Source organism: Podarcis raffonei, chromosome 18 (genome assembly GCF_027172205.1).
Source record: "Podarcis raffonei isolate rPodRaf1 chromosome 18, rPodRaf1.pri, whole genome shotgun sequence".
Lineage (NCBI taxonomy): Eukaryota > Metazoa > Chordata > Lepidosauria > Squamata > Lacertidae > Podarcis > Podarcis raffonei.
Window position 1 is genome coordinate 9303603 of NC_070619.1, and position 13221 is coordinate 9316823.

Below are 13221 nucleotides of genomic sequence, written 5' to 3' on the forward strand. Positions count from 1 at the left end.
AGGTGCATTTTAAATAAAAGGACACATTCCACTCATGTAAAAACACGCTGATTCCCGGACCGTCCGCGGGCCGGATTGAGAAGGCGATTGGGCCGCATCCGGCCCCCGGGCCTTAGGTTGCCTACCCCTGGGCTAACAAGGTGTCTGTCCAAGCTGCGGCTACACAGAGATGGCAGCAGTGAGCGGCTACAGCTTCCTTTATATGGTGTCCTGCAATTTGCACTGTCAGAATACTGCAGCTGTCCACAACATCTACCTTGGGAGTGAGCCAGGAAGCGGACAGGGCCTTGCTCCGAGGGGTGGGGGAGTGGGCAGACACGGCCCAAAACCGCAGGAAGGAACAGTCTGTCCCCTTGTACGAGTGCAGCATCCTCTGCTTGGCAGCCTGAGCCTCCTCACGAGTCGCCTTTTTACTCTCTCTCTCTGCCTTCCTGCTGCCAATCAGCTGTTTCCTTTCCCCAAAGCTTGACACACGGCTGAGTCGCTCTTCCTGTTTTCGAGCTTTTGGGTGTCAGAATGAAGCAACAGAGGTTGCCAAGAACTGGTAGCCTGGACCGCAGAGGAAGGCCGGGCACAGGGCGGGAGGGAGGGGGGCGGATTCTCTAGAAATCAAAGCGCCCCTTTGCGTCGCTAGTTTAGCCTCGCAAGCGCTTTGCAAAACACTTTGCGCAAGCCTCTTGCAACAAGACAGTGCTGGCTAGGATTCTCCCAACGTGCCGTTCCCACAAAGAAGGGGGAGCTTGAGGCCACGGCAAAGGACTTGCAAGCAATAAAGCTGGCAGCAAGGATTTCTGGAATTTTAGTAGCAGCTAGGGACGCAGGTGGCGCTGTGGGTTAAACCACAGAGCCTAGGACTTGCCGATCAGAAGGTCGGCGGTTCGAATCCCCGCAATGACGGGGTGAGCTCCCATTGCTCGGTCCCTGCTCCTGCCAACCTAGCAGTTCAAAAGCACATCAAAGTGCAAGTAGATAAATAGGTACCACTCCGGCGGGAAGGTAAACGGCGTTTCCGTGCGCTGCTCTGGTTCTCCAGAAGCGGCTTAGTCATGCTGGCCACATGACCCGGAAGCTGTATGCCGGCTCCCTCGGCCAATAAAGTGAGATGAGTGCCGCAACCCCAGAGTCGGTCACGACTGGACCCTAATGGTCAGGAGTCCCTTTACCTTTACCTACGATGCTATAAGATCCACTGTCCTGTGATATCATATATGAGTTTGTACTACTGATGAAGCCCAGGACGGCGAAACAAGGCTAATATTCCGGATATCCTTGTCTTAGACTCTGTGAAAGGATTCTGTGGAACTGCAACAACCTTTCATGTGGCTTGTTGGACTCTATGAACAGACAGGTGGAATAGACACTTTCACATATATGGACCTTATGCATAAACTGATTAGAGAATGAACTGATCCACTTCTACTTTTTCCGTCGAACTTTATGAGCCACTTCTGTTGATATCTACAATTCAATACAATGAATAGTATATATTATTTTTTTCAAACGTACAGCCGGTTACGTCTTGTATGTTTATGGATTACATAGACCAGGCATGTCCAGCCAGTAGATCCCCGGCTGGTCCTGGTAGATCGCGAGACGCTTATCGATCGTGGGATTAAATAAAGTTTACCGAAAGTTAACAAATAAAAGCTGAAGAACTCTGGGTGATCCTACCCCCAAAAAAGCTCAACAGCTCTGGGCAGTCCACCCACCCCACGCACGCTCCTCCTCCCTCCAGTGAATAGATCACTGCCAGTTTTTTTCATACTGGGAGTAGATCACAGTCTCTTGGGAGTTGGACATGCCTGATAGACCATTGGCAGGCCCTTCTGATGTTCTTACGTTGCATTTAAGGTTAAGGGACCCCTGACCGTTAGGTCCAGTCGTGGCCGACTCTGAGGTTGCGGTGCTCATCTCGCTTTACTGGCCGAGGGAGCCGGCGTACAGCTTCCTGGTCATGTGGCCAGCAGGACTAAGCCGCTTCTGGCGAACCAGAGCAGCGCACGGAAACGCCATTTACCTTCCCGCTGGAGCGGTACCTATTTATCTACTTGCACTTGACGTGCTTTCGAATTGCTAGGTTGGCAGGAGCAGGGACCGAGCAACCGGAGCTCACCCCGTCGTCGCGGGGATTCGAACTGCCGACCTTCTGATCAACAAGTTCTAGGCTCTGTGGTTTAACCCACAGCGCCACCCGCATCCCTCTTAGGTTGCATATGTGTGCTTTATCCCCCAAACGCGTGGACCCACAAGTGCTGAGTGCTATGTGGAGGTGGAGAGGACTATCAGCAGCTACTAGTAGGCAGGATGGCTGTTCTCTGTTCTTGGAGAAAGCAGTGCTTCTGAATTCCAGTTGCTGAAAATCACAGGAGGGGAGAGTGCCCTTGTGGTCGAATCCTGCTTGTGGGTTTACCGTTGGGGTGTAGAGTAATAGACTCAACTGGTTGGCCACTGTGAGAACTGAATGCTGCCTCTTCTGGTCTTCTTAGAGATGTGTGGGTTCAAAGAGCAACCTGCAGCGGTGCCTGCAACAAGGAATAATATAATAATAATAATAATTTTTTATTTATACCCTGCCCATCTGGCTGAGTTTCCCCAGCCACTCTGGGAGGCTTCTAATCAAGTGTTAAAAACAATACAGCATCAAGCATTAAAAACTTCCCTGAACAGGGCTGCCTTCAGATGTTTTTTAAAGAGAAGATAGCTGCTTATTTCCTTCGCATCTGAAGGGAGGGTGTTCCACAGGGCGGGCGCCACTACCGAGAAGGCCCTCTGTCTGGTTCCCTGTAACCTCACTTCTCGCAATGAGGGAACCGCCAGAAGACCCTCGGAGCTGGATCTCAGTGTTCGGGGTGAATGATGGGGGTGGAGACGCTCCTTCAGGTATACTGGGCCGAGGCCGTTTAGGGCTTTCAAGGTCAGCACCAACACTTTGAATTGTGCTCGGAAACGTACTGGGAGCCAATGCAGATCTCTCAGGACCAGTGTTATGTTGTCCCAGTGGCCGCTCCCAGTCCCCAGTCTAGTTGCCGCATTCTGGATTAATTGCAGTTTCCGGGTCACCTTCAAAGGTAGCCCCACGTAGAGTGCATTGCAGTAGTCCAAGCGGGAGATAACTAGAGCATGCACCATTCTGGCAAGACAGTCCACAGGCAGGTAGGGTCTCATCCTGCGTACCAGATGGAGCTGCCCTGGACACAGAATTGACCTGCGCCTCCATGGACAACTGTGAGTCCAAAATGACTCCCAGGCTGCACACCTGGTCCTTCAGGGGCACAGTTACCCCATTCAGGACCAGTGAGTCCCCCACCCCCGCCCACCCCCGTCCCCCCAAAACAGTACTTCTGTCTTGTCAGGATTCAACCTCAATCCATTAGCCACCATCCATCCAACCGCCTCCAGGCACTCACACAGGACCTTCACCGCCTTTAGTGGTTCTGATTTAAAAGAGAGGAACAGCCTCTGAGCCTCCATTCTCTCCCCACAGGAACAGAATTCATTCCTAGAGTGAAGGGAGCGTCCTCCCTTGACTCCCTCTGCAAAGAGGAGGTTGCTTTGGTCACCCCCATATATATATTTCTCTCTCTCTCTTTCCTTCCAGGGAAATTCAGCTCCTTCGGCGGCTGCGGCACAAGAACGTCATCCAGCTGGTGGACGTCTTGTACAACGAAGAGAAGCAGAAGATATATCCTTTCTCCCCGGTCTGGGGCGTGTACGGCTTCAGGCTTCGTCCGTTTCCCCTCTCTCGTGAGCCTCGTGGATTCTAAGCCTCTTCTGCCTTGGTACCCAAGGAGCGAAGTCGCCCATTTCATGGTGTGCAGAAGGTCTCAGGTTCAGCCCTTGCCATCTTCAGTTAAAAGAATCGGGTGGCAGTCGACGGGAGGCACTACCTAAAACTCCTGCCCATCAGAGCAAGGTAGACCAATAGCCCTGGCCTTACTCCCTCTGTTAAATCCTTGGCCTGGCTAAAGGTAAAGGGACCCCTGACCATTAGGTCCAGTCGTGACTGACTCTGGTGTTGTGGCGCTCATCTCGCTTTACTGGCCAATGGAGCCGGCATACAGCTTCCAGGTCATGTGGCCAGCAGGACTAAGCCACTTCTGGCAAACCAGAGCAGCGCACGGAAACGCCGTGTCCCTTCCCGCCGGAGCGGTACCTATTTATCTACTTGCACTTGGACGTGCTTTCGAACTGCTAGGTGTGCAGGAGCAGGGACTGAGCAACGGGAGCTCACCCTGTCGCAGGGATTCGAACTGCTGACCTTCTGATCGGCAAGTCCTAGGCTCTGTGGTTTAACCCACAGCGCCACCCGCCTCCCTTCTGGCCTGGCTACACTGTTCGAAATTCAACAGGCGCATTTTGTGGCTGGCGTGGGTCCAATTGTGACCACATAGATATCTCTGGGTGTCAGGTTGGTGACTTATATCTCCATCTGGCTGTCCCCATCAGCTTTCATAAGCAGGGAAACAAAAGGGCTTATTCCTTGCATTTATCTCCCACCTCCAGCTGTTTTGGGACTACAGTTCCCATCATCCCTGACTACTGGTCCTATTAGCTAGGGGTGATGGGAGTTGTAGTCCCAAAACAGCTGGAGGGGCCAGGTTTGGCCATCACTGGTTAAGAGGCTGCCACTGACTCCCAAGTCACCCCGTGAGCTTCATGACCGAGTGGAGATTCGAACCCTGATCTTCCAGGACGTGTACCCCACTGGCTTCCTAGAGCACCTCTGCTATGGGGCAGCTCTATAAATTATGTAGGCAGATAAATAGGGAGTGGGGAAGCAACATGTCCCTTAGAGAAGGATCTGAAATATTTTGATTCACGCTTGAATTTCTTTCGTTCTGGTTTTTTTTTAATTTATTTGACCCGCGTGGTACACAGTGGTATCTCGGGTTAAATACTTAATTCGTTCCAGAGGTCCGTTCTTAACCTGAAACTGTTCTTAACCTGAAGCACCACTTTAGCTAATGGGGCCTCCTGCTGCCACCATGCGATTTCTGTTCTCATCCTGAAGCAAAGTTCTTAACCTGAGGTATTATTTCTGGGTTAGCAGAGTCTGTAATCCGAGGTACCACTGTATATCTGATTTTTCTAACCCTGCCTGGCTGCCGCTTCCTTAACTCTTCCTCTCACGTATATGGTGATGGAATACTGCGTGTGTGGGATGCAGGAGATGTTGGACAGCGTCCCTGACAAAAAGTTCCCCGTCTTTCAAGCGCATGGGTAAGTTAAGCAAGGCGTGTGCCATTTCATGTGCCCCCCCCCCCCGTCTGAGCAGTCCTAGCTTTGGTGCTAATGGAAACTGAATAATAATAATAATTTATTATTTATACCCCACCCATCTGGCTGGGTTTCCCCAGCCACTCTGGGCGTCTCCCAACAGAACATTAAAAACACGATAAAACATCAAACATTAAAACCTTCCCTAAACAGATGTCTTCCAAAAGTCAGATAGTTGTTTATCTCCTTGACATCTGATGGGAGGGCACCACCACCGAGAAGGCCCTCTGCCTGGTTCCCTGTAACCTCGCTTCTTGCAGGGAGGGAACCGCCCGAAGGCTCTCTGAGCTGGACGATGGGGGTGGAGACGCTCCTTCAGGTATACCGGGCCAAGGGTTTGTGTTTTCCCTCGCTCTATCCTCCTGATGTCATTGCAAGATCACCTTGGCCTCCTCACCTCCGTCGACTCCTGAAAACCTTTGTCTCCCCTTCTCCGGTGCTGCAGTTCCTGCAGGATCATTATGTTACTGATGTTTGGCAGCAAGCGTGGATCTTGGTCACCCTCCTCTGCACACCTTCCAGCTTGCAAATATCCTCCTTAAATTGTGGTGCCCAGAACTGGATTCAGGACTCCAGGTGTCGACTGGAGAATAGAGCAGTACGATTACTTGAATCTCAATTTGTTTTTGCGTCCTTTTTGAATCCAGGTTTCCCCCTCTCCTTCTCCCCTCTCCACACGCAGGTACTTCTGCCAGCTTATCGACGGCTTAGAATACCTGCACAGCCAAGGGATCGTCCACAAGGATATCAAACCAGGAAACCTCCTGCTCACGACCAATGGGACGCTGAAGATTTCGGATCTGGGCGTGGCAGAGGTACGTTTTTTTGAGCTCCCATACTCAGGCCTTTTGTTTGCCTACGAATCTCCCTCTGTGTGTGCACCAAGGCAGTTTACAAAAATAGGACATAAACCACCAAAAAGAAGGCAACACAAATGATGAAAGAGAGGTTTTTGGAAGCAATACGGAAGGAACATCCGAGGCAATAGAACTTCTCATCCGGCTGGGAGAGCTTCTTGAAACTTAATGAAGACATTGTTGTCTAAAGAAGCTTTACCAGAAGTGTGGATAGGGGTTGACCCATGGAATAGGGGCAGCCACACTCAAAAGGTCCTGCTCCCTGGTTACTGTGGAGCAGGACTCTGGTATTTTTGGAACCTAAAGGAAAAAATCACCTACAGTGATTATGGGGTATATAAGAGGTAAGGCCTATCTCTCAAGGGCCCCTATACATGTTTGTGACTGTGAAGGGGACAGCCGCTAAGTTCATAGAATTTTAGAGTTGGAATGGGACCCCGAGGGTCATCCAATCCAACCCCCTGCAATGTAGGAACTCCCGCCCGGCTCCCAAGGCTTGTGGATAGCTTCCTGAAGCCTGGAGAGCGAGAGGGGTTGATGCGCACCGATCCCTCTCGCTCTCCAGGCTTCAGCAAAAGCCTGCATTCGCCCCATAGGACGCACACACATTTCCCCTTCATTTTTGGAGAGGAAAAAGTGCGTCCTATAGAGCGAAAAATACGGTAATTTTCAGGGCTCAGAAGTGCCCTGCTTCCAAAGCCCCAGGGCCCACCTTGGGTTTGGTCCATGAGAGACTGGAAGGCGTTCCTCTGATTCTTCAGAATGTGGGAGCTGATAAGTGGAGATTCTTGCTTTTCCTTTGCTTTTGACCTGGGATTAACCCGCGCTCTCCCCCTCTCTCCCCCTACGCCTCTCTCGTTTATCTCCCTCCCGCAGGCGTTGCACCCGTTCGCAGAGGACGACATGTGCCGAACGAGCCAGGGCTCGCCGGCTTTCCAGCCCCCGGAAATCGCTAACGGCCTGGACACCTTCTCCGGCTTCAAAGTGGACATCTGGTCGGCTGGCGTCACGCTGTAAGCACAAAACCAGCAAGCAACACTCGCAAATTCACGGCGGCCTTGGCCTCCTCTGCAGGCAGTGTTCCTGGGCAGGTGCCGAGCCCCTCACCCCACTGCCTTGGACCCCCTCCTTCTCGGATGAGCTCTGGGCTTTTAATACTGTGCAGCTGAGAGTTGGGGCAGGAAGGGTCCTGCTTCCCCTTCTCCTCGACCCCCCCCCAAGCCACTTCAAGCAAGCTTGTGATGTCCGAGAGAGCAAGAGCAGGAAGCTGAACCGCCTTTCTGCAGATCCACCCCGCTGATCACACCTGTGCCTTTTGTCTGTTTGCAGATACAACATTACGACCGGCCTTTATCCCTTCGAGGGCGATAATATTTATAAGTTATTTGAAAACATTGGGAAAGGGGAGTACACGATTCCTGAGGACTGCGGCCCTTTGCTTTCAGATCTGCTTAGAGGTGAGTGCCTATGGTGATGATGATGATGTCACAAGTTTGCTTTGTAGGAAAAGTTCCACCCCGGAAAAGTTTGTGGCTGCGTGAATTGCTCTTTGTTGTTGTTGAGTCGTTTAGTTGTGTCTGCCTCTTCGTGACCCCCTGGACCAGAGCACACCAGGCCCTCCTGTCTTCCACTGCCTCCGCAGTTTGGTCAAACTCATGTTGGTCGCTTTGAGAACACTGTCCCACCATCTCGTCCTCCGTCATCCCCTTCTCCTTGCGCCCTCCATCTTTCCCAACATCAGGGTCTTTTCCAGGGAGTCTTCTCTTCTCATGAGGTGGCCAAAGTCTTGGAGCCTCAGCTTCAGGATCCGTCCTTCCAGTGAGCACTCAGGGCTGATTTCCTTCAGAATGGAGAGGTTGGATCTTCTTGCAGTCCATGGGACTCTCAAGAGTCTCCTCCAGCACCAGAATTCAAAAGCATCCATTCTCCGGCGATCAGCCTTCTTATCCTCGAGCAAATAGAACAAACTGCTATAAGAAAAACAGCTCCCTTTCCCTTCTAGGATATTCCAGAGCCTGTATAGAGTCCTTAAGTGGGTTCCCTATCGGTAGGAGAAAATAACAGAGGCCAACCAGAGAATATTGAGAAACAAAGCAGCGAGTAAGCCTGATCTTTATTCAAGGAACTGTTGCAACAGGGTCTCCACTCCCCACACGCAGGAGGGAGGAGAACCACGAACAATGGTGCAGAAGCCCCTATATAGACTTTTGAAATTGCCTCCCCTGTAGCCCAAGACCACCCCCAAAACATCATACATACATCACAGAAGGAGGCGGTCTACAACAGAAATCCTGTCTGCCCAGGATACCCGATAATGGTCACTGATTGCATTTCCTGGGCAGCCTGGCCATTCTTTTGTGATGGTTAATACTTTAATTCCTGGATCCAGGTCGCAGGCTCAACCTGTTCATACACAAATAAGACAGGATTTGTAAGCAAAAAGGCAATGGGAAGGCTTTCCCCATTTGCCTCCCTTCCTGCAGAGGAATATCTGAGGTCACTGGGAGAGTCAAAATGGCTTCAGGATTGCTCTCCCATACTGTTTCAGACACATGGTTCATATATTTAGATAAGTGTGCGATTATGAATAGCTATTCTATATTTGAGACCTTAAAATTATTATTATAATCCCAAATAGTTCCAAATGTTCCCAAATAGCTGGTACTTTCATATGCTCTCAGTCTGTAGCTTCCTCACTGCCAGTTGGCAAAGTCTGAAGGCAAACTGACTGTGGTGTACTGCAACCCTTTGTTGTTGTTGAGTCGTTTAGTCGTGTCCGACTCTTCGTGACCCCCTGGACCAGAGCACGCCAGGCTCTCCTGTCTTCCACTGCCTCCCGCAGTTTGGTCAGACTCATGCTGGTGGCTTTGAGAACACTGTCCCACCATCTCGTCCTCTGTCGTCCCCTTCTCCTTGTGCCCTCCATCTTTCCCAACATCAGGGTCTTTTCCAGGGAGTCTTCTCTCCATAAAGAAGGCTTGGACCATAAAGAAAACCATAAAGAAGACTTTGGCCACCTCATGAGAAGTCTTCTTTATGGTTTTCTTTATGGTCCAAGCCTTCTTTATGGTCCAGCTCTTACTTCCATACATCACTACTGGGAAAACCATGGCTTTCACAGGACAACCGTAGAAATGGAAAATCGAGCCATCAGTTAACAGGTACAAGCAAAACAAATGTCAACCAGCCCAGCTCTTGCAGACCCAGGCATCCAATGAAACATTTTCTGCCCCACATCCACATGCAAGGTTAGCAAGGGGACTGCGAGGGGCCTCTCTTATTTTTTTCAAACAAACAAGCCAGGACGCTTATTGCCTTTTGTTCGTGGCAAGATAAAGCGTTCTAAGAGCACTCCAAACACTTGATTCCTTATCTAACAGCCATTATGGTACAGCTCAGGAAATATTTAACGGTGGGGGCCTTTCATTCGTTTCCAACCGGTTTCGGAAGAGACTCTCTCTAGCAAGGGAAATGTATTTCAATAAACAACTATTTTACTTTTAAAAGACAACTGAAGGTGGCCCTGTTTAGGGAATTTTTTAATGTCCAATCCTGTATTGTTTTTAATATACGGTTGGAAGCCGCGCAGAGTGGCTGGGGAATAAATAATAAATTATTATAATATTGTTATTGTAATGCTTCTCAGGAAATGAACTTGCTTTTTGTGGGAGGGGGGTACATATTTTCCAGTCTGCTTACGTGAGTCGTTGCCCCAAACAGTTCTCCCTCTCCCTTCATATATACCGTATTTTTGCTCTATAAGACTCACTTTTTCCCTCCTAAAAAGTAAGGGGAAATGTGTGTGCATCTTATGGAGCGAATGCAGGCTGCGCAGCTATCCCAGAAGCCAGAACAGCAAGAGGGATTGCTGCTCTCACTGCGCAGCGATCCCTCTTGTTGTTCTGGCTTCTGAGATTCAGAATCTTTTTTTTCTTGTTTTCCTCCTCCAAAAACTAGGTGCGTCTTATGGTATTGTGCGTCTTATAGAGCGAAAAATATGGTATATGAGAATGAAGGGATCTCCCACAGAATGCAAAGCAACCTTTCATTCTCTGTTGCTCCAGAGGGCAGAGCTATACTCCCAAGCCTGGAAACAGCAGGGGGGCAGATCTTGGCTGAGCTTCCTCACAGCTCGATGGTGGCGCAAGCTGGCCCATGAAGGAGATGCCAGGGATCTGCCGTCTTCCCGGAGGCATTTCCAGGAGGGGCTGCTGGCCGACCAGCAGCCGGGGACGCTGCCTTTGCAAGACACTTGTGGGGTCAGTCTGGATGACCTCCAGGATCCTTTTCCAGCTCTGCAGAAGAGCGGGGGGGGGAGGCAGCAGGGCAGAGGAATAGCTTCTTCTTCTTTTGTATAATTTTTATTATTTTCTTTTTTAACACAGTATTTCAAACATTGCATTGACAAACAATATACTCTTTGCTCTGCCGAGCTCATGACTTCCTTCCATCCCTTCAACTGGTTTTTTTATTTTCAGATATTTATACTTGCACTTTAAATCATCCATTTCCGACCTTTGTAAAGCCGCCTCTCTCTCTGTGGTCAAAAAGGGCTTTCCAATTTTATCGTTGCCAGATTTATTTCAGTCCTAGTGTCTTCGCGTTTTCACGTGTACCAAATAAATTTACTCCCGTCTCTTTGAAATTTTTGGGCGTCTCGGGTCCGGATTCTACCAGTCAGCTTGGCCCAACTCCGCTTAGTCCATCATCTTCATCTGCCGCTCCTCGATCGTTGGCAATTCCTGCAAAAGAGGAACAGCTTCTGGCAGAAGCAAAGGAGGCCTCTTGGGCCCCTCTCACAGCCTTGATGAGCACTAGAAGCTTGGCAGCTTTGAGTAAAGAGAAAGGAGGAAAGCAGCTCAATTCATTGGAGAATTCAGAGCGCAAGCGAGAGATAGGCACACATCCTGATTGGGGAAGAGGAACTACAGTGGTACCTCGGTTTAAGTACTTAATTCGTTCCGGAGGTCCGTACTTAACCTGAAACTGTTCTTAACCTGAAACACCACTTTAGCTAATGGGGCCTCCTGCTGCCGCTGCACCGCCGGAGCACAATTTCTGTTCTCATCAAATTCTTAACCCGATCTAATGGTTATGGGGTTGCTCGTGCATAAGTTGCCGCCACTCCTGGGTAGGTGGCCTGGTTAAACCCTTCCTGGCTGGACAGCCCCTCACTTCGTGGCTGCTCAGTCGCTGGCAGAATCCGACAGTGGGCGTTTCTTCAACCTTTTCCAACATAAAAGTTGTTTGACGCCCAGTCTCCTCCTAGCCTCCCTGCGCGGAAGCCTTCTGCGCAGGGTGGGCGTGGGTAGCGGAGGACCTGTGCTCTCTCCGCTGGTGTCCAGTGAAGAGTCTCGGAGCCTGCTCTCCGCTTCCCCCATTGGCCCCCCTCCATCCCTGGTGTCGCGCTGAATTCCTTCCCCAACAGGAGACCTGCCTCTCTCCCTACTTGGCCCCTCTCCAGCATCGCTGTGGAGCCTCTCCTCCTCCTCTCGTTCCGATGGCAGTTCCCTGACACCCGAGGTACTATTTCTGGGTTAGTGGACTCTGTAACCTGAAGCATCTGTAACCTGAAGCGTATGTAACCCGAGGTACCACTGTAGTAGGGAATCTTCATGTGTCACTCTTAGCCATCCCCTTATTTCAGTGCCAGTGGGATAGCTCAGCCGGCAGAGCTCAAGACTCTTAATATCATGTTTGTGGGTTCGAGCCCAACTTTGGGCAAAAGATTCTTGTGTTCCAGGGGGTTGGGCCAGAGGGCAGGGGTCAGCAAACTTTTTCAGCAGGGGGCCGGTCCACTGGCCCTCAGACCTTGCAGAGGGCTGGACTATATTTTTTTTTGGGGGGGGGAATGAGTGAATTTCTATGCCCCACAAATAACCCAGAGATGCATTTTAAATAAAAGCACACATTCTACTCGTGTAAAAACACCAGGCAGGCCCCACAAATAACCCAGAGATGCATTTTAAAGAAAAGGACACATTCTTCTCATGTAAAAACACCAGGCAGGCCCCACAAATAACCCAGAGATGCATTTTAAATAAAAGCACACATTCTACTCATGTAAAAGCACCAGGCAGGCCCCACAAATAACCCAGAGATGCATTTTAAAGAAAAGGACACATTCTGCTCATGTAAAAGCACCAGGCAGGCCCCACAAATAACCCAGAAATGCATTTTAAATAAAAGCACACATTCTACTCATGTAAAAGCACCAGGCAGGCCCCACAAATAACCCAGAGATGCATTTTAAAGAAAAGGACACATTCTGCCCATGTAAAAACACGCTGATTCCCGGACTGTCCGCAGGCCAGATTGAGAAGGCGATTGGGCTGGATCCGGCCCCTGGGCCTTAGTTTCCTCATGATCCCTTCCAACTCTATGAATTGGGTTTTTCCTCCGCTGCTTCAGAAGGCTGCAGTTCCTGAGAGGCTCCTGCAGGCGGCGCTGCATGCACGGGTTATTTTTCTGCGTTTCGGAAATGGTGCTTCAAAGGAGACTTGCAATCATTTGCTTCATTCCTGCCTCTCCCCGAGTGCCTGACTAACCTCCCTCCCCCTTGCAGCCAATGCCATCTGCACGGCTATTTTGATTTTGCTTCTTTTTTTTGCGACGGTTATCACTCTGGTGTAAGGCTCCCGCATCTTATCTCTTCAGAGCGCCGTTACATAAGGCCGGGCTCGGAACTGTTCTCCAGGCAGCTGGTCCTGTTTCTCCCGCGACAGACTTTGCTTTTATTCTTGGATTTGCAGCCCGCCTCGTCTGAAGGGCCGCAACGGCATGTCCAAACACACAGCAAGGGCCTGCGTCTCTGCCCCCCCTCCCAACACTCCTGACGGGATGAAATGCGTGCCAAAATAGATTTAAAAGAGCCCCATAAACCGAGCTGGGCTTCCCTCCATTCAAAGCCGGCCCAGACAAGAACAGCTTTGCTCCCTGAGCGTTGGGTGTGTCTCCAGAGCATGTTCCCACCAATCTGGGGGGTGGGCCAGCTTGCAAACCCTCTGCGTTGGGTGGTGCCATTAATCACACGATTCCTCAAGAATTGTCTTCCACGGCTTGGTTTAATAATAATAATCGCAGTTCC

The 13221-nt window shown here is 50.4% G+C and overlaps 1 protein-coding gene across 3 annotated transcripts in view; it reads left to right on the forward strand.

Moving 5' to 3' along the window:
* The window catches only part of STK11 (serine/threonine kinase 11), a 58983-nt gene that overhangs the window by 17959 nt on the left and 27803 nt on the right, over positions 1 to 13221 (forward strand). For all 3 annotated transcript variants that reach the window (XM_053372782.1, XM_053372784.1, XM_053372785.1), the window contains exons 2-6: positions 3599 to 3682; positions 5131 to 5220; positions 5960 to 6092; positions 7011 to 7147; positions 7464 to 7591. In XM_053372782.1, the coding sequence (XP_053228757.1) occupies positions 3599 to 3682; positions 5131 to 5220; positions 5960 to 6092; positions 7011 to 7147; positions 7464 to 7591 (572 nt within the window). The remainder of the gene's footprint in view (positions 1 to 3598; positions 3683 to 5130; positions 5221 to 5959; positions 6093 to 7010; positions 7148 to 7463; positions 7592 to 13221) is intronic.